Source organism: Tachypleus tridentatus, chromosome 3 (genome assembly GCF_004210375.1).
Source record: "Tachypleus tridentatus isolate NWPU-2018 chromosome 3, ASM421037v1, whole genome shotgun sequence".
NCBI classification, from domain to species: Eukaryota; Metazoa; Arthropoda; class Merostomata; order Xiphosura; family Limulidae; genus Tachypleus; species Tachypleus tridentatus.
Window position 1 is genome coordinate 3,527,663 of NC_134827.1, and position 25,733 is coordinate 3,553,395.

General features: G+C 34.7%; 1 protein-coding gene across 1 annotated transcript in view; it reads right to left on the reverse strand.

The window, feature by feature from the left end:
- The window catches only part of LOC143246225 (reversion-inducing cysteine-rich protein with Kazal motifs-like), a 95,839-nt gene that overhangs the window by 44,829 nt on the left and 25,277 nt on the right, over nt 1–25,733 (reverse strand). Inside the window, exon 3 of the mRNA XM_076492561.1 lies at nt 12,360–12,443. Within this exon, the coding sequence (XP_076348676.1) occupies nt 12,360–12,443 (84 nt within the window). The remainder of the gene's footprint in view (nt 1–12,359; nt 12,444–25,733) is intronic.

Here is a 25,733-nt window from a genome sequence, read left to right on the forward strand (position 1 = left end):
TTTCAAAGTGCTAAAAACTGGGTTTCAATAATTGTGATGGCTACTGATAGTTTTACTCTTAGCAACAAACAAACACTGCAAATTTATGATAAATAACACGTTAAACAATAACCACCTTGAGCAGGTCTAGTAGCTCTTCTTTTCTTTTCTCTTTTTTGTAACAAATATGGCTTAACAAATAGTTGTCAGTAAATTCCATGCGGTTAGTGTAATCGGGATGATACTAGCTGTGGAACATCTCGAATAAAAAGTATCACAATCCGCTAAAAAACAACAAATGTGAAAAGAATTGAGTAAATTATACAATACTAATATGAAAATCGAACACACTCTGGTGACATTTAGCATAAAGAGTTACATAATATCCCTTCACACCAAACATGGTCGCCCTTTTAGCATGAGGTTTTATAATGTTACGATGAATCCCACTATTCGTTGGTAAAAGAGTAGCCCAAGAATTGGCGGTGTGTGGTGATGACTAGCTGCCTTCTCTATAGTTTTACTCTGTTAAATTAGGGACGGCTAGCGCAGATAGTTCTCGTGTAGCTTTCCGCGAAATTCAAAACAAACAAACAAGTTACAGGATATGCAATGTCTTTTGTCTGGTAATGATTCGCTTTTGTTTTTTGTTCTAATTTTTTTTGTCCTTTGCTTAATAAATATCAACACACCTATTCATCCAGTTCTCTCGTCTACATAATGTCATAGTATCGATGTAAAACATTCAAAATAATGTTGCATACTGAGTATTATGAGTACAATAATCACACACAAGTGTTCTTAACAGAATGTTTGGTTGTTTTTGTTGTTAAAAATTGTATGTTTTCACTTTTACGAAAAGGTGGAAAATGTTATATTAGAAACTAATTATTTGCGTAATTTATATAAACATATATTCATCATAAAAATCATAACTCAAGTTGCTTATGATATGAAAACTTATAAAAATATCGGTTAATAACAACATTTAATGATGATAAACAAACATGATTTATAGTAAAACATTCCTGGCATTGAAAGGTTTGTTTTGTTTCCCAATGTTTAAATAAACATTCTTGTAATTCAGAAAAATATAAATGTTTCCCTGAACCAGTTGTCATTTGTCTCTTCAATTATTTGAATTATTTTTCAAATGTTTAGTTAAGTAATGTACTAAACAAATTTTAAAGTGGCTTTAGGTACGTCTTTTTCATTTAGGATATGTAAGTGAACGTTTTCAATCTGTCAGTTTCGAAGGGTGCGTGATGGAGTCCTGATGTCGAGACTTTTAACTTATACCATCTTGTGACAAACAACATGCGCAGTGGGTCTGGTGTTAGTAACTTTACAGCCGTGAGATTTTATCTGGAGGTGATAGACAAGGTGTCGCTTCCCTTCCCGAGGGTCTTCTCACCTTTCACTTTTTACGTGGGCCTGTTTCAGGACCACAAGTGTAGAGGAGGGAGAACAGCGGAAGCCACAACCTGTAAACCCTTAGGGTATATCGGATTTACCGATACACCCCTGAAACAGTTGAATTACAGGCTGTAGTTGTCAATAATAGTTAAATATGATATGGCAGGTGGTCCTGCACACACGCATGATGAATATTTAGTGCAGTAACATAGGCTGCCGAACTGAAAGCTCATAAAAATTGTATTGGTTTTAATAATGGATTTTCCATAATTCAGCTACGAAGACTTCGAAAATGATATTCATTTTTTCTATCACCTAAGGAATTTTTTATACAAATGGGGAAGAAAAACACTCTTACTTAAATCAAATTTATTTGCCACAATGAAAGTTTTTATTATTATGTTTAGGTTCTAGAACGATCGATGGGACTCTCGCGTTACGATTGGTCTAGAGAAATCTGTAGCCAATGGTTGTCAACGTTTTTAACCATAACAAAATATAATCCGATTTCAATGAAAGTGATTCACTTATGTAAGTATACATATGACGTTTTGTAGAAAATCTCTACATGATGGAGAAAAATAGATGTCATTTTCGGATTCAGTGTACAGGAATCACATTAATTTTTAAAAAAAAACATCAAAACAATAAAACCATCGCAGCTTGTAAATGTTAGAAATTAGTTGTGGTCAGGGGATTTTCCCCAAAATATGAAAAACACTACATCTTGCTACAGTGAAACTAATTCGTTTTTATTAGAAAACATATTCAAATGTTATTCTCATTAGAACATTATTTTCTACTGAAAATAAAGTATTTTACACTCAGACTATATTACAAAACCATCAAAGACAATGTATTATATTGTGCTCTTTACACTACATGGCCAGGTGGTAAAGGCGCTCGACTCGTAATCTGAAGGTTACGAGTTCGAATTCCCCTCGCACCAAACTTGTTCGCCCTTTCAGCTGTGGGAGCGTTATAAAGCAACTATCAATCCCACTAATCGTTGATAAAAGAGTAGCCCAAGAGTTGGCTTACACTGCCAAATTAGGGAGGCTAACGCAGATAGGTCTCGTGTACCTTTGCGCGAAATTCAAAAACAAACATTACATCTTTTAACATCCCTCTTCCTAGTGGCGCAGCAGTATGGCTGCGGAGTTATACTGCCATAAACCGGGTTTTCGATACCTGTGGTGGGCAGATCAAAGATAGTCTATTTGGTAGCTTTGTGCTTAACTTCAATCGAACAAACAACACAAGAAGATATATTAACTTGTTTAACAGTACTGAGTTCATTTCCATCAATCAATGTAGTAATTATAAATAAATAAAAAACACACTTAAGAGGTATGATTAGAGCAAGCAGTGGCTTATTTAAAATGAACACATTTCTACCGCTCTTTCAAAACGTAGACTAAAATATAAAATGCGCAATGTCAGTATAACCTAGTCTGTCGAGATATTATTTATTTGTTTTTAATTTCACGCAAAGGTACTGGAGAGCTTTCCGCGCTAACCGTCCCTCTTCAGTGACAGACTAAAGGGCAAGCAGTTAGCTAGTTAACACCTCCCACCAATAACTCTCAAGCTACTCTGTTATTAACGAAAGGCAGGATTGATCGTCACATTATAGTGCTCCTACGGCTGAAAGACGGAGCATGTTCGGTGAAAAGAATTCGAATCCGCACCTACAAATTGGGAGTCAAGCACACTAACCACCAAATCATGCCAAGCCTCAAGATATTGTAGTGTCCTGCAATATACTCTCTGTGATTACGTTTAGGGAGCTCAATAGTGAGCTCTCTGAATAAAGAGAACTTGGTGTCGAATAATCACGCAAACCTACACTAATCGGTTGTTCGTAATTTTGAACTACTAAAACTGGAATGAAGATGTTTAACCAACAGCACCCACGGTCAATTAATTCTTGATCCACTCCAGTTGAATATGAAATTTCATTATTACTTTTACAATAAAAAAATAAAACACAATTTCAATATGTGAAACACGATATGTCTGTGTGTGCGTGTGTGCGTTTTGTTATTGCCAACGGGTTCAAACCATTGGCTCTACAGATCAACAGTTCATCAAGCTAACCAATAAACCATGTTCCGTTCATAAAAAAAATCACAATTCTATCTCAAAAACCAATGAGAAAAAAAACAGAAGTAGGTATGAGATCAACTTTTATGAATTATCGGGAAGGTTCGGGCCCGGCATGGCTAGGTGGTTAGGGCGCTGAACTCGTAATCTGAGGATCGCAGGTTCGAATTCCCGTTGCACCAAACATGCTCGTCCTTTCAGCCGTGAGGCGTTATAATGTGACGATCAATCCCACTATTCGCTGGTAATATAGTAGTCCAAAAGTTGGTGGTGGGTGGTGATGACTAGCTGCCTTCCTTCTAGTCTTACATTGCTAAATTAGGGACGGCTAGGGCAGACAGCCCTCTTGTAGCTTTGCGCGAAATTCTAGAACAAACAAACAAACAAAATCGGGAAGGTTCTTAGCACAGCAGAGTTTATGTTGTCATTGATTAACGAGCAAATGTTTTGAGATAAATGACAGTCACGAAGCTCCTTCGGAACAGAAGCTGTATGGTCTTGTTTAGTGGAAATTTGGTAAGTTTCTGGTAATTAATACGTCGATTAGGATTATTCTTCTACTTATGAACGGAATAAGTCTGAACTCTTCTTAAGAGAACAACTGCTGAAGTAAAAATAATTCATGTGCTTAAGCTAAAAGCATTCATGCTAGTAAACATTTTAATAAAAAATTACCGTAGAATCTTAGCTCTTATGTATTTCCAAGTTTCAGGTGATGTGTTACAACATTATAGAGCACCTGTGTTTGCTGCTGTGTCATGCACTTACCACTAAATATCAAGATATTCACAGGATTAATTAAGCTAAGAAACAAACGTAAGAATTAAGTAAATAATACATGAACGCACCGGCCAAGTTTCTTTCTCCAATGACAGTCATATATTAGACATATATATTTATGTACACACTTATATATATGTTCAATTTGTTCTTCTAACTCCTCGTCGACAGACTTAGAATTACTTTCAAACTGAAAATCTCCGAAAAAACTCTTGATAATGAATCTTTAGCTACAACCATTACAGGACAGTGATCCTCACTATTAAAGAAAAACATCTGGAAGGGGAGAGGGGGAAGTCTTGCGATGGAAAACAGAACAGGTTATAAACATAAAACAGCTACATATTGTCTAAGCCTCTGATATCAGACAATGTTGTCTAACTATTGGTTATCCTGTAAATTGTGTGTGTAAAACCTATTTCTTAAATTGCCATCAATGCGTTATCTTATTCACGATTTCCTTTCCAAACAAAGTAAAGACTTACATAAGAATTACTACGTAGTGTAAATAGCTTATTCTATTCTAAGTCATTCACATTAAGTACGGCTTTTAGCTCCGCCTGGTGACTAAAGAAATTATAATAATGATCATTCTTCTTTGCCTGTATTTGTTACGTTGTTGTTTTTTTTTGTTGGTTTTTGGAATTTCGCACAAAGCTACTCGAGGGCTATCTGTGCTAGCCGTCCCTAATTTAGCAGTGTAAGACTAGAGGGAAGGCAGCTAGTCATCACCACCCACCGCCAACTCTTGGGCTACTCTTTTACCAACGAATAGTGGGATTGACCGTCACATTATAACGCCACTACGGCTGAAAGTGCGAGCATATTTGGTGTGACGGGGATTCGAACCCGCGACCCTCAGATTACGAAGCGCACGCCTTAACGCGCTAGGCCATGCCAGGCCCATTTGTTACGTACCACCTGTGATGGAGTGTTGTGTCAACAAGAAGTCGCCAACACAACAATTTATTATCCGTCAAAAGTCAGACATGAATTATGTTATTAGCACAAGATGTACGATAACAGGCAAAACAAATGCTATAAACCGCATGACTTTAACGAGCCTGGGCAGAATTTTTCAACTTTTTTTGCGTTGTCACTGAGGGGTCCAACTTATTTAAGTCTCTGAGAGCTGATTGGTTGGGTTTAGAGTGGATATTTATGCTCACGTTGTCCAGCACACAGTTAATTAAGCACTGATATATACAGACACGTCATAGTTTAACTACTGGCACGTTATCAAGAGGAACTAAGTTTAAAAGAAAATCGTGACGAACGCTCTCCTTCGAGAAACAAGTGGAATTGTTACTAATGGAAGTTTCGTTTCAGTAAAGGATTTTTACGCTATTTTACCTGCTAACAGACCCATAAACGAGACTGTCGAAAGACCTCAAAGAGTTCAAAATAAGAAAGAATTAACAATAAACTGTTAACATTTGACTGCGTAGACTGATTTTTGCTTTAACCCTAGAACTACGATATCATATGCGACCTTTAAACAAATTTTCTAAATTATTTATCCACTCAATTATTTTTGGTCTTCAAATTTGTTAGTTACAGACTCACAATTAATTAGTAATATAAAAATGCCATCATGTTCTGGATTTGAAATCCAGCTAATTACTGCTCGGGTCTCCCTGTACATTTTATATTGAAAATGGATGATCTCACTTCTCTGTGTGCAGGAAAATACAAACTAACTTAGAATAGTGCAATAAGTGGCATCACCAACAGTAAAGGTACATAATCGAGTCGGTAACTTGAGGGTTATGTTAAACTTGCGTAACAACGTATGAATTATTACACTCTTAAAAACTATAGGGGACTGACATGCCCAAGTGGTTTAGGCACTCACCTTGTAATCTGGGGGTCGCGGATTCGAATCCCCATCACACCAAACATGCTCGCCCTTTCATTCATGGTTGCATTAAAATGTGTCGGTCAATCCATTTTTTCGTAAAAGAGTAGCCCAAGAGATGACAGTGGGTGATGATGACCAGCTAGCTGCCTTCCCTCTAGTCTTACACTGCAAAATTAGGGACGGCTAGCGCAGATAATCCTCATGTAGCTTTGCGCGAAATTCAGAATAAACAAGCCAAACCTATAGACATATTGTCCAAGTAATAAATTTAGAATTGTAAATGACAATCATAATTATTCCCAACATGTCTCAGTTGACGAACTAAATTTCGAAATTTTAGACCTAAAACCGAAAATGTCATTAAAATAATTTTACGCCTTTAATTCTAAAGTAAAATTACAATTTAAATATTTACAAATTAATATTTTAAATAAAATATCCCAGTCTTTTAACGAGTTCTTATTTACTTCATTGTTGAAGTGAAGAATTCTAAAAATATCGACCTGTAAACTTCACAATTAATAATTGAGAGATGTTCAGGCCTTCAAAACTAATACTTGTAATACACACGTAAGTTAGATCTCCAAAACTTATTTTTTACGTGCCTAAGGATCTTTTCTGATAAATACAACATCATGCAACATTATCGAAAACATACCACAGTTCCTTAAAGTGCTTTAACGGCCCTTAAGACCAAAAGCATTTAATTTCCAATTATAATATTTCATCCAACTTCTGAACAGCCTGTAGATTTCAGTTTTTATGTTGAATATATTGATCTCAAGTTTCAATGGCCAAACGTACAATTTTATTACATATATACCAATTCAACGAAAACTGCATGACTTTGAATTCCACAATTTAAACGTTATTAATTAAAGATGTTGAAAGTCGCAGGATAAACAGACACACACACCTATATATATATATTAAAAATGTTTATATAAATATAGCATTATATTCTTAATATCTTGCCTGTCGTTTCATTTAAAATCTTTGTGTTAATACTCAGTTCAACCTTGACATTATTAGTCGCTCCCTTTAAATGGGAATTTTAAAAAAATATGTTGAGCCTTAAAAGTAACAAGTAAAGTTTTAATGTTGTCATTATCTTCCACAGATGGTGCATGTGTACAGTTTTAAATCTACAAATGTTACAGCTGTTTCCTGTTTGCTACGTTACGATATGTCGGAGTATTCTTGTATCTTCAGGATTTATTTGTTTCTCAAGTCTTTCGTCAAGTTTTTTACGCGTATCGATCGAGCAGTTATTTTACAATGAACAACATATAAAAGAAAACTAATACACTAAACCTTATCGTAGCTTTTGTGAAGTTTAATTTATTTTACTTTGTTTCTTTACCTCGAAGAATACAACTTTTGAATACTATATGTGAAAAATATTAAATTAAAAGAAGTAAAATATGTAAATTTCCTTCTCTTCGAAAAGACAATATTAGGTTTGTTTGAACCATTTTGGCCCCCTAGTGGCACCCACTGCTAGAAACCGAGTTTCGATACCCGTGGTGACAGAATAGATAGCAATTGTGTAGCTTTGTGCTTAATTACAAACAAGCAGATAGTATTATCATCTTAGTCTATATATTTGTGGTCCCCTAGTGATACAGCAGTATGTCTTTGGATTTACAACGCTAGAAACAGGGTTTCGATACCCGTGATGGGCAAACTATCATAACAATGATAGTTTATTGTGTGGGTTTGTGCTTAACCTTAAATAAACAGTTTCTTCCTCTCAGTGGCACAGTGGTATGTCTGCGGGCTCGCACTGCTAAAAACCGGATTTCGATACCAGTGTTGAGCAGAGCATAGATGGCCAATTCTGTGGCTGCGTGCTTAATTTCAAACAATTTGAAACATTTTAGTCATTTTTATCAGTTTTTCATGTTCAAGAACTGTAGTTTTGAACAAACTTTATTGTGTCTAACAATGTTACTTGAATACATTTTTGTTTTGTTTTAGAATTTTCGCGCATAGGCACACAAAGGCATAATCATCTAATTAAGAATTCATAGACTAGAGAGGAGGCTGGCGAACGAATAGGCCACTCTTGTCTTATCAAATAGTGGGGTTTGATCATTTCTCCGATAACGCACCTTCACCTTCAGTGCGCAGATTACGTTTCTACTGCTGGATTCACAGATCGATTGTGCTAACAGCCACGGTCGATCCCTTTGCTTACGACTATATTACATATATTGCATAACAAAGAAAGAATGACGTCTCAGTGGTAAAAGTAGGCACTAAAATCACATTGCTAGTGATAAATTGTTTGAAATCTTTATTTGTCAAAATAAAAAGACATTTAATTTAAAAATAGGCCTGATGAAATAGTTCAGACTGTAATGTTTCCGCGTCTAGACTTTTCGGTGTAGCTATAGAACTTAATCACGTTGTATTGATTTTTGTTCAGTTTATTAAAGCTTAAAACAATTAATAAGTAATTAAAATTTAAAAAAACAAACACCAATAATCTTAGTGACATTATTTTTTTGTAATCTTTATTATTGCCAAAACACTTAACTAGAAAATTCTCGAAACAAGCTTTTTGCATGTTAAAATTAGGACGACACTTGTGTACGTTTTCATACAGATGTGCTAAAATAATAAAGCCACCATTTAATAGTACACAATAACTAATTAAAAATGAGACTGTTCCAGTATCAAAATACAATAAAAATTGTTTTACTGAATAATTTTACTGCATAAAAATAAAATAAAATTATGTTTGTTTTGAATTTCGCCCAAAGCTACTCGAGGGCTATCTGCGTTAGTCGTCCCTAATTTAGCAGTGTAAGATTAGACGGAGGGCAACTAGTCATCAACACCCACCGCTATCTCTTTGGCTACTCTTTAACCCTCGAAAAGTGGGATTCACCGTCATACTATAACGCCCCACGGCTGAAAGGGCTAGCACGTTTGGTGTTCCAAAATGATGGAACAATGTTTTTAACAAATAATAAAATAAAATAAAAGCATATCAATATGAAGATGGTGTACAATTCTGGACTTACGTAACAAAGAACGGAATCAATCACACTATTAGGTAAAAAAAGGAGATTTTTCCAGTTCAATTGTTTGTTTGTTTTGCTGTTATGCATACTGCTACACAAAGGGCTATTTGTGCTCCGCCCACCATGGGTATCAAAACCCGGTTTCTAACAGTATAAATCCGCACTGGATGGATTGGTCGAGTTTAATATTTCAAGCATAAATCTGACTTTTGATCGCTGGTTATGCGTTCTTCATTAGGTCGGATGCATGAAACATCTTCAGGAACTGTCAACAATTTTAGAAATCTAAAGTAATTTTGGAAGGGGGTGGGGTGGAAGCCTTTTGTATTTCTCTCCCTTCTTTTCTGCCATTAAAACGAATCGAAATGTCCAAACAGACAAACACAGATTTAATTCACTAACATTTTATTTCCAATGTGCTGTCTTCGTTTGTTTTTCTCGTGACTGTCGTGTTTTCAGGTAGAACCGATTTCCCGACAAATATAAAAATGGTAAAGCCACAAGTGACAACAGATTCGGTCAAGCGATAAGGGAAAAGTTCTGTAGTTGATTCAGTTACTCATCAACACTTTTATTCTATACTTTTTCAAAGAAAATCCTAAAGTGTTTTTTTTTTATTTTGAAAACTGTGGGGAATTGTTGACGGCCTCCAAATTAATATGTAGGAAGTTTTATGAAAAGGTTTGGTTTGTTTTGAATTTCGCGTAAAGCTACACAGGTGCTATCTGCGCTAGCTGTCCCTAATTTAGCAGTATTATACTAGAGGGAAGGCAGCTAGTCATCACCACCCATTGCCAACTTTTGAGCTACTCTTTTACCATCGAATAGAGGGATTAACCACCACATTGTAATGTATCCATGGCTGAAAGGGCGAGTATGTTTCGTGTGGCCTGGATTCGAACCCGCGACACCCAGATTAAGAGTCGAGTGCCTTAACCCCCTTTGTCATACCGGGCTTTATAAAATAATGTAAGACTGTGAAAAGTCTCATGTACTCTACGTAATTTGACGTCTTGCTGCGTTATGACCACAAAACAAGCATTTTACATAATCAATAAAAACACCTACAAAACAGTGACACATCTGCATTATATCATCGACACTCAAACTGTTATCGGCACAAAGCAAGTATATAACAGATTGAGAACAACAGTGGGATACCTCTATGCTATCATTAATACCCAAACTTGTATCACTACAAAAAAAAAATATTCTACATACTTGATGTGAACTACAGTGACATATCAGTATGACATCATCGTCGTCATTGATGGAGGTTAGAAACTTAAATAATTTAGTTTTCACTTGAACTACACCTTATCTATAAACGGGCACGTCAGCGACCCTTGTAGTTTTGTTTAGCTGTCCTTAATTTTCAATAGCTGTTGATAAGGGAAGTGGCAAGTTGACAGCATCCGTTGCCTGAAGTGGTTATTCTTAACGGAAGAACTGGATTGATTTTCATTATCGCAACATAGATTCAATTGAAAATACGAAATGTGATTGGTGGCACCACATCTAAAACCCGAGATCATCAGATCCTCATTCCAATGCGCTAATCTCTAGTCCACGCGTTAGCCATAAATAATTTAACTATGTTAAATGTACAGTATCTTAAAGAGCAATAGCTGAATAAATTAGTTAACCTAAAAGTCCTTCCTTAAAAACAAGGAAGTGAAAGAGTGGTAAATTAGTTGAATAATCATCTTCATCGGTAATTAGGACACGTACACCAAATCGATTAAAGATCGCCAATGAATAATAATAATAACCAATGTCCCATGGCTTACGCCTAGTTACCTCAAAAACAAAGGGGGGGGGCATGGATGTGGTATAACAGTAACAAGGAAATCTCACTATTCCATTAGAGTAGCTCCTGATTAGCGGTAGGTGATGTTACCTACTTGTCTTTCTTTAGAATTAGAGATGACTAGCGCAGATAACTATCTCGTGAGGTGGCGCGAAATTCGACAAATAAAGCAATTAGGAACACGATAACAATATCTAAACAGTAAAACATTATTAGTGAAGCACGTTAGAGTAACAACTAATAAACTAATGTCTCGAATATCCTTGCTATACATAAAATATGAAAAACAAATGGAAATTAACATTCTATCATAAAATGTATATATTTTATGTGAAATAAATTCGCAAAGTTTGTATTTTATTAAACCAATGACTTGATTTCTTTGCATTATTGATATCGATATGTCTGAAATTTCTCACAAATATTTGATCAGTTCCAAATCTAATATGCACCGACAACTTCTTTTATGAGCAAGAAGTATTGAATTTTGATATAATACTAATATTACATTAAGTTTCAGAGACAGTACGGTTGGGGACTGCAAATGATTTAGTATTTTCGTTGTTTCAGAGACATTCATGTTTGGAATTGCAACTGTTTGATCTTATTATTGTTTCAAAGAAATTAATATTTGGGTTTACAACTTATACAGTGTTATATTTTGTTTCAAAGACTTGAGATTTGCAACTGATTTAATAGTATTTGTTTTAGAGACAAAACTCTTTAGATTTGTCGCTGATCTAATAGCATTTGTTTTAGAGACAAAACTCTTGAAATTTGTAATTGATTTGTTGTTACCCCTGTTTAGCTATTTCTAACAAAAAATAAATAAATAAGGTAATAAAAAATGCTGTCGTATCGAGAAATTATTTCTTTTTCTCTCTCTCTGTCTCTTTCTTTCGTTTTTTTTTTGTTAAAATGTTACAGGATAACATTAGAATACAATTTCCTAAAGCAACTTTCGAATTTTGATAAATAAATATATTTCCTTGTACTGATAATATTAGTATTTTACTATGCAATATGAGTTTATATATTTCTTTCATAACACGTATATATATGTATGTTTATGTATAAATTTCCTATCACAAGGTTATAAACTTTTCTTAATCTAATAACCTTTTAGTCTACAAATTAAATCAACTTGATCTATATAAAACTATTCAATCTAGTACATCAACAAATCTCAAGAACTCCCAGGATGGGTGTTTTCATGTCTTTGCGACGTATAAACTTGTATGTATATATATATATACACATTGATATCTATTCAGATTAAAGGGATGTCGAGATAAATAATAACAAAAAATAGTTCAGGCCTTGCAAAACCTTAAGCTAAAATATATGTGTTACAAGTAGAAACAGAAAGACTTACCAAAAGTTTTGAACACAGGCGGTCAAGATTAATGAGATAGTCTTGTCTTTTGTCTTCACTGGTGGAAATGTCTACTAGTGACATCTGTGAACAAAACACGTTAGTGAAGGTTTGGAATATTTACTTTAAAATAATTTGTAGACTTTAATGAGTGATATTAAACACATAGTTAAACTATTAGCAAATTAAAACAGAAAGAAGATAGCGAAAGAATCAATACGACTTAATTCGTAACAACAAAACTATCAGGCGATAATGGCAACTTTGTTTTATTTGCAATACTTAATTCTCTATTTTAAAAACATTTAATTTGAAGGCGTTCATTCATATTAGGCACGGCATGCATGACCAGGTGGTTAAGACACGCGACTCATAATCCAGGGTCACGTGTTCGAATCCCTGTCACACCAAACATGCTCGCCTTTAAAGTCGTGGGGGCGATATAAATTACGGTTAATCCTACTATTCGTTGGTAAAAGAGTAGCCCAAGAGTTGGCGGAGGGTGGGGATGACTAGCTGCCTTCCCTGTAGTCTTACACTGCCAAAAAAGAACGGCTAGCGCAGATAGCTCTCTTGTAGTTTTGCGTGAAATTCAAAATAAAACAAACCAATCCATCCTATTACATACACGTTGATATAATGTCATAAACGAGCGATCTCATATATTCTATGTGGAAAACTTTTTATTAATGGATATGAAAATAAGCCACTGAATTAGAACTTTAATATTAACAATATTAATTTCCACAGTTAGTTTAGAAGCTATTTCAATTTCAAGGTATTTTTAATGCAAATAAACTAACTTTACATGATCGCAAAATGGTTGCTCACTAGTTTTTGTTTCTAACTTAAACCTGGCAAATACATCTATATTGCTACATTTATATTGTAGTAAAGAAGATAAATTTTTACTTTTCATTTAAGATTCTGTAGATGCGTTTATATTATTTTTGTAGCACCTCTTGAGAGAGTGAACAGTCGTAGATTTACCTTAGATTCACAGTCGGGCACGGTCCGCTATGATATGGATGGCTCAGTATATATGGCTTCACAGAAATGTGCATACTTCCCGTAATGTTTCTTTTGCTCTCCATTTCCTTTCAGATACATACAGTTAATATTTTGTTACTTTTTTTTACCCCGTTTTGGTGCAAGAATTCGTAATGCTATTATACGTAAATACTTGAGATTCCCTATAAGTAACTTTATACAAAATGAAGTGTCTCCACACACGGCCCGATATGGCCAAGCGTGTTAAGGCGTGCGACTCCTAATCTGAGGGTTGCGGGTTCGCATCCTCGTCGCGCCAAACATGCTCGCCCTTTCAGCCGTGGGGGCGTTGCAATGTTACAATCAATCCTGCTATTCGTTGGTAAAAGAGTAGCCCAAGAGTTGGCGGTGGGTGGTGATGACTAGCTGCCTTCCCTCTAGTCTTATGCTACTAAATTAGGGACGGCTAGCACAGATAGCCCTCGAGTAGCTTTGTGCGAAATTCAAAAACAAACAAACAAGTCTCCATACGCCATTTTTCATGTCAAACTAGTCAGGTTCTTTCGCTTTTCTTCATATATTGCTGCTTTTCTAGTGATTAAATCTGTCACGTTGGTTTACTGTTTTAATTATACTTTCTTTTTCTTAGGTCATCTTTCATAACATTTTCTTTTATACAGTAGGCAATGATTTATGAAGGTCACTCGGGTGGCACCTGTGTTAGAGATTAAGTCAGGTACCAGTTATATTCTTTAAGGTGGTAATTGTGTTGACAATTCAATCGGATGCCAGTTATACTGTTTAAGGTGGTGACGGAGTAAGGGATTCAATCAGGTACTGCCCCCAGTGGCTCAGCGGTAAGTCTGCGGACTTACAACGCTATAAACCGGGTTTCAATACCCGTGGTGGGCAGAGCACAGATAGCCCATTGTGTAGCTTTGTGCTTAATTCAAAAAACAAAAAAACAAAACAATCAATCAGGTACTATTTATACTCGTTACGATGGTAAATTTGTAACTATGTTGCGGATCCAATAATATGATACTTATATTTGTTAGGGGGTTAATTATTTTAAGGATTTAGTCAGGTTTTACTTATGCTTGTTAGGGTGATAACTGTGTGAAGGATTCAGTCAGGTTCTACTTACATTTGTTAAGGTGATAACTGTGTTAGGGATTCAGTCAGGTTCTACTTATACTTGTTAGGGTGGTAACTATGTTAGGGATTCAGTCAGGTTCTACTTATACTTGTTAGGGTGGTAACTATGTTAGGGATTCAGTCAGGTTCTACTTACATTTGTTAGGATGGTAATTGTGTTAGGGATTCTTTCAGGTCCTACTAACACTTATTTGTGTGGTAGCTGGGTTAAGAATTCAGTCAGGTTCTACTTACATTTGTTAGGGTGGTAACTATATTAGGGATTCATTCAGGTCCTACTGACACTTGTTAGGGTGGTAACTGTGTGAAGGATTTAGTCATGTTTTACTTATCTTATACTTGTTAGGGTGGTAATTGTGTTAGGGATTCAGTCAGGTTCTATTTATATTTAAATCCTCTACAGTGTTACACACCTATCTAAATTTATTAAACGTTAAAACCGAATGCATAAATTTATGTATTCAATGTCCTCTGTTTACTAATGCTGTACATTTCTTACTGCATAAGGCATTTATATTGATTCTTTAACTAAATACTGTAAGTATGCTCGTATGTGTCACGATAAATAATCCTTTCCTCAGTAAAAGCTACCAAGAAAGTACAGCGAACTTTCCTTGCTCTTCGTTTCAGCTGATAGAATAAAACTGTTTGAGATATTTACTTCCGCTTTTTACGATATCGCATAAAATATTCGTACTTACCGTTTTCATTGCAAAAACATGAAACAATTAAGAAATAGCACCTTATTTCCGAATAAATATCAAATAACTTTGCATATTCGTGTATGTACTTACATTTTTGCAAAGTAATTACTGCTTTTCAATTCACATTAGATCACTAGTTGTCGTTTTTTTTTAAATGATGATGACACAAGATCAAGCTGAGAATAAATCTCGAAATATTACACATTTGCCGAGAAGAAATTTAGCACAACATTAGTTTGTTGAAGGACACCACGACAGACATAAAAAGAGTAACGGTTTGTTTGTTTCGAATTCTGCGCAAAGCTACACAAAAGCTATGCGCCAGCTGTCCCTAATTTAGCAGTGAAAGACTAGAAGGAAGGCAGCCAGTCATCACCACCCACCTCCAACTGTTGGGGTAATTTTTCACCAACAAAGAGTTGCATTGATCGTTACATTATAAAGCTACCCACATCTGAAAGGACGAGCGTGTAGGATGGGACGGAGATTCAAATCCATGACCCTCAGATTGCTAGTCACTTGATCATATCAGGCCAAAGGACTAACTGATGGCGTTGTCGAGTTCATCGACCACCAGGATCACAGTCTAAAGGAATGTCCACAACTTCCATTGCTCTGCACAATCATCGATAAATTGTTGTATTTGCCCAATCTACCCCCAGTAACACAGCAATTATGTCTGCGGACTTAAAACGCTAGAAACCGGGTTTTGATATTCGTGGTGGGCAGAGAACAGATAGCTCATTCTGTAACTTTGTGCTTAACCCTTAAACAGCAGGAACGTTGTAGGTAGCAGCATCAGTTAATGATGGCCGCCGTTTAAGGGGTAATTGTAAACAAACAAACTGTTGATTTTGTTTCCCTTGAAATGTTTGCAAAACGGTATTTTTAACAGCATGCACGATATTGTATAATTATTTTGATCCAAGAAATGCAATTATTTCTTTCATTATCTCCTCTTGTTCTCTGTGCAAGTGTTCAGATAAAACTTCATTTAATGATCCAATAATTTAAGTTCGAATAGCTGAGCGCGACCACTGTTGCGTGTGTTGATAAGTACCTGTTCTTTAATCTGTCATCAGTTCGTACTCCGTATTATTAAGTTTTCCTTTCTTTCCACCAGGGTAGGGCTCCTTTTTTATCAGTGAAAATTTTCATAGTACAAAATAACAATAAATGAAAACATCAAGAAGAATCAAAACATTTCTTTCCAAGTGCATTTGTGGATCGAGCACATCTTTCGTAACGCAAGTCAACCAGTGTTGGAGACCTCCATAATTCTATGTATTTTAAAAATCCTACTGCTGTAACTCTCTCGTTCTTGTTTCCATTTTCTTGAACATGTGTCCATTAGTTTCTGCATCCATTAAGGGTGAAACAAGTGTCAAAAAAACTGCAAAATAGACGATTTTCTAAAGTATAGAGAACGATTTGGTGGCCCAATGACCAAGTGGAAAAACTTCAATATTTTATCAGTAAAGGTATGCTTGCCCCTAGAATTAGTCATATTATTATTCAATGCAGGAGCAAACCGTAAGACTTTACTATATTTACTACATGTTTTTCTTAAAAACCGTATAAAATATTTAATGATATTTTTCGAATATTTATTTTACAATGAACTCTGCTATAGTACGAAATTTCTGTTTTGTTGAATTTCGCACAAAGGTACTCGAGAGCTACCTGCGCTAGCCATACCTGGTTTTGGAGTGATAGGATTAAATGAAAATATCTAGTCAACATCATCTACTTACTAACAAACAGTCCGATGGCACAGCGGTAAATCTGGAGACTTACAACATAAATCGAGTTTTGATATCCACCTCCCTTGTAAGCAGAACATAAATAGCCCATTGTGCTTAACAATAAACAAACAAAAGGATAAGTAATAATATGTATTGACCGTTTCGTTATAACACCCCCATAGCTGAAAGGGTGAACTTGCTTGACGACGAGTTTCGACTCCGCAATCTGCAGATAGTAGTGTGAAGAGATGAACTACTTTATGGGTGGGGTTTGTATTTAATGTTTATTACGACAGACAATTCTGTGTGAATTACCAAGCAATTTTGTATAAAACGTAACATCCACCCGCAAAGACTGATACAGAGTAGATAAGCTTTTCTTTCAAACGAAACAAAAAGTTAGCTTTCAACCTCTAATTATCTTTTTAATTACATTGGAAAACTGGCACGAAGCGAGATTCCTTAAGCGTCATAAACGTGCTCAAGTAAAAGGATTACATTAGTAATTAATAAAGTAAGAAAAGATTAATAAATCAGGTTGCAGTTGAGATATGAACAGACCTTGAAGTCCTATATAATTGCTATACTTATGGAGGTTTAAAACGTATATTTTTTTCTATCTGTAAGATATTTCGAACTGGGTATAGTTGAAACGTGATTCTTAGACATTTAAACTCTGACCACCCAGTGGCACAGCGGCATGTCTGCAGACTCATACCGCTACAAACCGGGTTTCGATACCCGAGTTGGGAAGAACACAGATAGCTGATGGTGTAGCTTTATATTTACTTCCAAATAAACAAACAAAATTTAAAAATTTAACTTGTATATAATCAGTGTTTTAGAAAACATGTAAAAATTAATAGAGCCGTTTTATTTTGTTTTGTTTTTTTGTACAAGATGACACGGGAAGTTATGCAGGTGCTGAGCGGAAGAACGATACTGTAACTTCATTTTTAGAAACATTGTATGATGAAAATATATTTCCTAACTCCATATTTGAAGGAAAAAAAGAAGAAAAAGAAATAACGTGTAGAGACAAAGATGTGCCTGAGAAAGTGGAAAAATTAACGGGTTTTTTTCTTTCTTTGGTCGCTAAAGTCCCGACAAAATGCTTCACTTATAAGGTTTGGAGAATCACTCCATGGTAGAAACGTACGACAAAGTAACAGCAACACGCATATTTTATAACGCTAAAGTTAACGGAAAAGGAGCTGCTAAACACAGAGTTAACCAAGAACATATAATCTTGTCGGATTTCCCTTCTGCCATTCCGACAACTTAATGAGAAACAAAGACGTATTGTAAATTCTGATTAAGAAGTCAGCACACAGGATCACATACAACAGTTATAATGGTTTCCAAAAAAGACCCAAAACTCAAGGGTTTTCGAATAGTTCACTATTCTTTTTCGGAATGTTTTCAGATACAGTAAACGGTAAAGATAAGAGAGTAACACGATTAAAATGTGTATTTAGATTCGAAAATTAAAACCTAAAAAATCACTTTTCCCGTCTAGAAGTATGTTCAACACAAATTGTTTAAGAATATTAAACCCTACGCTATGAGGAATAAAAATTTTAATGTTGAAAAAATTATTTTAAATCAGTCAGTACCTGTAAGCAAGTTTAAATTATTAAAACATAAATGTAAAACAATCATTAACACTTTAGTCTGAATTTCACGCAAAGCTACAAGAGGGCTATCTGCGCTAGCCGTCCGTAATTTAGCAATGAAAGACTAGAAATAAGACAGCTAGTCATCACCACTCACCGCCAACTCTTGGGCTACTATTTTATCAACGAATAGTGAGATCGACCGTTACATTATAACGACCCTGTGTCTGAAAAGGAGAGCATGTTTGGTGCGACCATCGACAAAAGACTGAATTGGTTTCTTTCGGATAATCGCGCAAAGCTGTTCAAGAGCTATCTGTACTAGCATTCCCTAATTTTAAACTTATAGACTTACAGCGGAGATAGTAAGTCAGTGAAACTCATCTCCAACATTCGAGGTACCATAAATAACTACAGAGTGTTCGGAAAGTCACTGTGCACTTATATATTTATTAACAGACATGTTTCAATATAGAACACAGAAAGTAAATATGAATGACAATTATAAACAATGTTGAAAGTGACCCACGCTGACATCAATACTTGCCTGGATCCTTCTTATTTTGTTTCTAAGCACCGCTATCAGTTGCTGGCTTGAAATAGACTGAATAAAATATGATTACAAAACTGCACAGTGACTTTCCAAACACCCTGTAGTATCGTTTAACTGTCACTTTTATTATACATCTAAGGCCTCAAAGTACGAGGCGCGAGTTTTTAACTTTTACATCAACGGCAAGCAAAGCATGCAACCTCGAATAAAAAATTAGGCCCTCTAACCACTAGGTTCTTCCCGAGTCTTCAAGAACAAAATGTATATCATGTCAGATCAGTTTTGTTACACCTACTTATTGTGGTTTAGTTTTCTGATATTTGGCATGGATATACAGTTGGATTTTATCAACTAAACAGAACTTTGCTCATAAACAAGTAGCTTAGAAATATAATAATAACAAGTAACTTAATAGAAGTGGCATTCCACCAACACTACGATTTTTTAAACTTCAACCAATATTCAATAATACCTCGGTTAACTTGAAAATATACGATTTTAATAGCTAATATGACTAATTAACTCCAACCAGTCATATGCTAACCAATTAAATACATTTCCTTTAATCAACCCGCTTTGAAAAAAGGGACAGTTCGTTTATATACTCTATCATACAGGCTCTTTACCAATCGTGTATGAGTTTGAAATCCTTAAATAAAATATAACCAATCACTGAATCAATAAATGACGAATCAAGCCATTTCCTTTTTTCGATTAAAAAATATTTCTCCGTAAGTTTTTCTGTTTGTTTAAAGTTAGGCACAAAACTACACAATGGGTTACCTTGCGCTCTGCCAGTCACGGGTATCAAAACCCGGTTTCTAGCATTATAAGTCCGCAGACATATCGCTGCGCTACTGGGGAAAAGTATTTTGACGGAAATAGTAAACTAACTCAATGAAACAACGAAAACACTGGGTCAACGTACCCAACAAAATGGTAGGATGATCCATTTCCATAACAAGTGAAACTTTTATAAGAGAAAATATAAATATTATACACAAATTGCACACCATTAGCATCAGCTTTTTAAATTCAAATGTTTCTTCTACTTATACAGATAATAACTTAATCAGTTTTGTTTGTACTGTTTTCACAAAGGAAAAACCAAACTACAAATATTACTACTTGATTATTATAAGTAAAGATTTGTAACTTAAATACCCTAATCTGTGTGCCCCTCATTCCCAACTATCAAACAAGTTTGTCTCACACTCTTTCTGATATTTCAATCTGTAAGTTTGTTCAAACATTTTAATCTCTGTGTACATCTTTGCCTGCTGTTTGACAATGTTTCATTCTATTTGTTTATCCATCACTGTTTGCCGATTTCTTTGTAGAACATTCTTATATCCGTCTGTTTGGTCGAACATTCTAACTGTTTGTCTGACACTCTTTCTCATATACGAACTTTTATGTTTTTTAAACATTTAATATATCTGTTTATTAGTTATTTGACGCCTGTTTGACGACGCATTCTAATATACTTATATGTTTAATATTCCTAACTCTCTAATATGGCATTCTAATCAATTTATGACGTTTAGATTTAACGTTTTATCCACCATTTTAAACTACATGTTTGTTAACTTTAGGCCGTTTGATTAAAAAATTTAACCACGCTGTTTGTTTGCCTAATATTTTTACTTAACGCTGATTTTGAATTTGGTTTTAACTTAATTTTCAAAATTAAACCGTTAAGTAATGATTCTATTCGATGGAAAGAGCCGATAAAAAATATGAATTATTGACATTTTTGTATTGTGTAAAATTTAATAAATAATTAAAATCAACTTTATGTACATAAAAGTTGTAGGTGGTGTTGTATAGTTAGGATGTAGAATTATTTGTATGTGATGTTATTCTACGAGCGGAATGAACATGAATAATCACAAACAAAATCATTCTCTGCTATCCCTAAGTTAATGCTCTTTATTCGAAAAAAAACTTTCAACTTTGTTTTCACTCGAAAGCTTTTATTCTTTTTCCATGTAGATAATGCTACTTTTAATGGGGAACTAATATAACTTAAGGCTACAACGTTGGATGTAACATTACACATACATTTGTACTGCAAGTAACGTTTTTGAAGTTAGTTGTTTAAGCATCAGATCACATGTCTTAAAAAATTTATATAACATTTTATATAAATGGCCTGGATGTGACATAATGGTTAGCGTGTCGGACTGCGGATTAGAAAATCCTAGACCGAATAAGGTCTGAACTTGGACTCGTTATTCGATTCTAAGAGTAGATCAAGCTGTTTATGTCTGTGGGTGCTGCTGACTTGTTACTTTCCGTGATTAAAGATTAGTAGTATAAAATTAAAGAGAGGCGTACCTAAGTCCTAGGGGTCTCATTGTGTGCACTAGGTGTCACTAAAGTTGATAATATAAATTACCTTTACAGTAATATGAACATTTTCTTCGGATGTTTGCTATGAAAATGCTTAGCAAATTTGATAAATGAAAACTGCAAATCTCAGCAAGCAAATCAGTATTAGTTATAATAGCCAATACGAATATTCAGCTATGATTTTGAACCAGATAATATGGGTATCACTATATGTATTATTGGTCAAATTGTTGCAACTGTATTTGATAAGGTCATGGAATGACATTTCGCCATTAAACAGTGTGGTATTTAAGATTTTGCGGTATTCACATTTCTCATAGCATGACAAAATATTAACAACATTGTTACATTTTTTTCTATATAATTGCGGTGCATAAAATAAAATTACGTCATAAGAGCATAACGCAGCTACTCGTTGCCAGCTATTTCCAAACAACCCAGTTTTGCACGTCGATAAAAAAGTTTTGATAACTGTATTTTGTATTTTAGTATACAAGGGTTTCAATAAATATTTAAACAGTAAGAATGTGTGTCAGTAACACATTAGCTTTGGAAGGAGGGATATCATATTCAGTTTCGAAGGACTTATGGTATGAACAAAAGTAAATAAGTACGAAGAAAAATGCTTGCAGCATCCTATAACAGGTTTTGGGTGCATTTATTTCGTAAAAACTGATTTAATAGAAAAATTCAAGGTGAATTTATAATTTTGTACCTTGCTCTAATAAGGTATCAAAATTTCTAGAATTAGAAATCGGATATGAATCAAAATTATAATATATTGTTTAAAAATAAACACATGTTTAATCAAAGTTTTTTTTTAATTTGAATGTGTGTATTTTAATGAAATAGTACCCAATGGGTCATTAGCGGTCTGCCCACCGCGGGGAATCGAAACCAGAATATTAGTGGTGCAAATCTACAAATACATGATGATCCACAAGAAAACTTCGACCTAAATAATTGTATTTGTAATCAAGAATTTTAGTTAGAAAACGACGCAAGTTTAATTTAAAAGATGGCAGTTTGTAAAATGAGACTGTTTTTTTCAAGTTTAAGTTTCATGTGAACTGGAAGAATTGTGATATTTCTGCATCTTGTACCAGCAAAATTCGATGATATGAAGTAAGCATGTAACAAAATGCATTATATCAGAAACGTCAGATCAGAAACCGTTTAGATATCTCTTTTGAATTCAGTGAAAGGATTTCAACACACATTAGCACAACTAGATGTATAATACAGATGGATAAATAATTGCAACCCAAACGATGGGGAATGTTTTCATGTGCACTGTTCTCAAATTCTACAAATTAAACAGTTTATTTTGATTACGAATACGAAAAAAAACAACTGTATCGAAATGCAAGTTTCAGGCTCTTTCTTTACCAATATAAACGCAAAACTGAATAATAGCATTAATATTTCATAATAAGATATGAGATAAAAACAAATCACTAGTTATTATAATTGCAGTGATGAAACTACATGAACAAGAAGACCCCGCCAGTGGCACAGCAGTGTGTCTGCGGACTTACAACGCTAGAAACCTAGTTTCAATAATCGTGATGGGCAAAACACAGATAGCTCATTGTGCAGCTTTATGATTAATTACAAACAAACAAAAATAAAACAAGAAGGTTTGCAGTAACAAACAAAATCTTCATCGGAACACAAGGAACTTCACCAAACAGTTTAGGCCCCTGGTGGAAACCTTGCTAACATATTATCTAAATTTAATTTAATAACAGAAAATCGTTCGCTACCATAACTTTCTGAGCAATAACGACAAACCAAAAATAAAATACAGAGGTTTTGTTAAGTAGCACAAGTGTCTGTTGAGTATTTAACAAAGGAAGCCATATTTTCATCTAGCCATGTGTTCCAAGCTTATGATGTCACAAGAATTAAGTAAATATAAATAATTATGTTAAATAGTCAAGCATAATTGACTGAGGTTTCATAAACTTATACGTACTCACAACACATCTTGTAGGCGGCAACTTCACAGCATTGCATATATTGCTGCATTAATCTCCCCCCCCATGACTAATTTGATTTTATCAAAATAAGCAAATACTCTTGTGAAATGTCACTTTTCTCCAAATTGAATAAGACATACTGTCAGAAACATGTCATTAAAAAATGTACGAAAATCATTTTGTATAAATCAACTTGGTGAATCTGTTTGAGTACACCTATTTATATACATAAATATATTTTATATTAATAAGACGGCAAAAAGACATCTTGAGACAGAAGCACCATAGTATATATAAACAGTTTTGAACCAGAAAACAGAAGCAAAAGTATATATATATATATAAGATTTGCACAAAACACTTTTTTTGGTTTAAACATATAGTTAGGGGGATATAAAAATTACATCCTTCCTAGTTGATACAACTCGATCAGAAAACATTTATGAACGAGGGATATAATCCTCAATAGCCACGACACTTCAAATTCTTTTATCCAGTATCAATCAGAGTAATTTAATATACGAAATATTTTTCCCTTTTCTGCTAGCTATATCTTTGCACTAGTAATACCAAGAGTAAGGTGCGCGTATTTTTTCACTCATCAGGGTTTCAATAAGCCTATTCTTAAATTTAAATTACTTTAGACAGGTTTAAAGTGAATTAAAGTATGAGACTTTTCTTACGGTCAAATATACCAACTAAAAGAGTTTGATCTTCTGATTCTAAAACTTTAATTAGATCTCAAATTGGTCAAGAGATGAAGGAGCTATGAGTTAAAAGTTTGTACTTGAAAAACTCGGAGCCATTCTATGAGCCATTATGCAGTGGCTAAAAACTAAACTACTTGTCGTGCTTAAAGATACTCCAAAACATGGTATATTTTAAAGTATTTTCAGAATACAACATTACTAATACAAGTCACGTCAATATATTTGTTTGTTTGTTTTATTTTTTGAATTTCGCGCAAAGCTACATGAGGGCTATCTGCACTAGCCATCCCTAATTTAGCAGGGTAAGACTAAAGGGGAGGCAGTTCGTCATCACCATCTACCGCCAACTCTTGGGCTACTCTTTTACCAACGAATAGTGGGATTGACAGTCACATTATAACGCCCTCACGGCTGAAAAGGCGAGCATGTTTGGTATGATGGGGATTCGAACTCGCGACTCTCAGATTACGAATCGAACGTCTTAACCCGCCTGGCCATGCCGGGTCCCATGTCAACATACAGCAGTAGTAAGTATACAAATTTATAAAACTAAAATCTAAGATTCAGTTCCCCATGATAAACAGAGAGCAGATATCTTATTGTAAAGCTCTCCACTATAAAAACAACAACAAACTTCAGATGACGTACGACATGTCAGACGGCAATGCATAGCATAGTTTCAATAGCCTGTATCACGTGACATTGGATTCGATTTTTCTCGCTTAGCGTCAAACTAATCGAGGTGCGAATAAATGACCTCTGATATCAAATTTTCAATTTTTATCAGGAATTCCTAATTGTGTCACGTGAAAGAAAATAGTTTCAAGGTCACCTAGCAGCGCCATCTATGATGTTTTTCGCAAATATTTTGCATGTATTATACTGACACTTATTTTCTACTAGCGTATATATTGATATAAACACACAGTTCACACGTTTCTACAAAACATTTAAGTATTTCACTAGTAGATTTAAACAACTATACCTCTTTATTTCAGTAACTTTGAAATAATGTATGTCGTTTAAATTATTGGACTATCACAACAAACTCTAGAAGTTAAGTAACATAAGTGATTAATATTGATAACATACTTCAAAACAAACGTATCAGAAATCCAGTCAAATCTAGATATTTTACTTTCGACCACATAAAGGTAAACACAGAAGAACCTGTAAGTCTATCCTGCTATTACAAAAGAAAGGTTCGTTCCATATCTCTGAAAATGTTTATTAGAAATTAATGTGACAGTATTGTTTATAAGTGCGTGTAATAAATGCGACAAGGTGAGCGTGTCATCAGGTATGGTGGCACAATGGCTTCGTCGTAGTGAGGGTTCGTTATAGTCGTGAAACTAACTGGGAACTCAGAACCAGCTACTCATTGCTCAGTCGACTTTGAAGTGAATTACACACGACCTGATTAGGATGTACGTTAAGTGTTCTGTGCTGTAAAGCCATTTGTCTACATAGCGTCTGGTAAGGTTCATTTACCACATGACTTACTCACTTCGAAAAAGACCAGCTTTTGGATTCATGCGTTGATGCAATTGTCTTAGCTGTT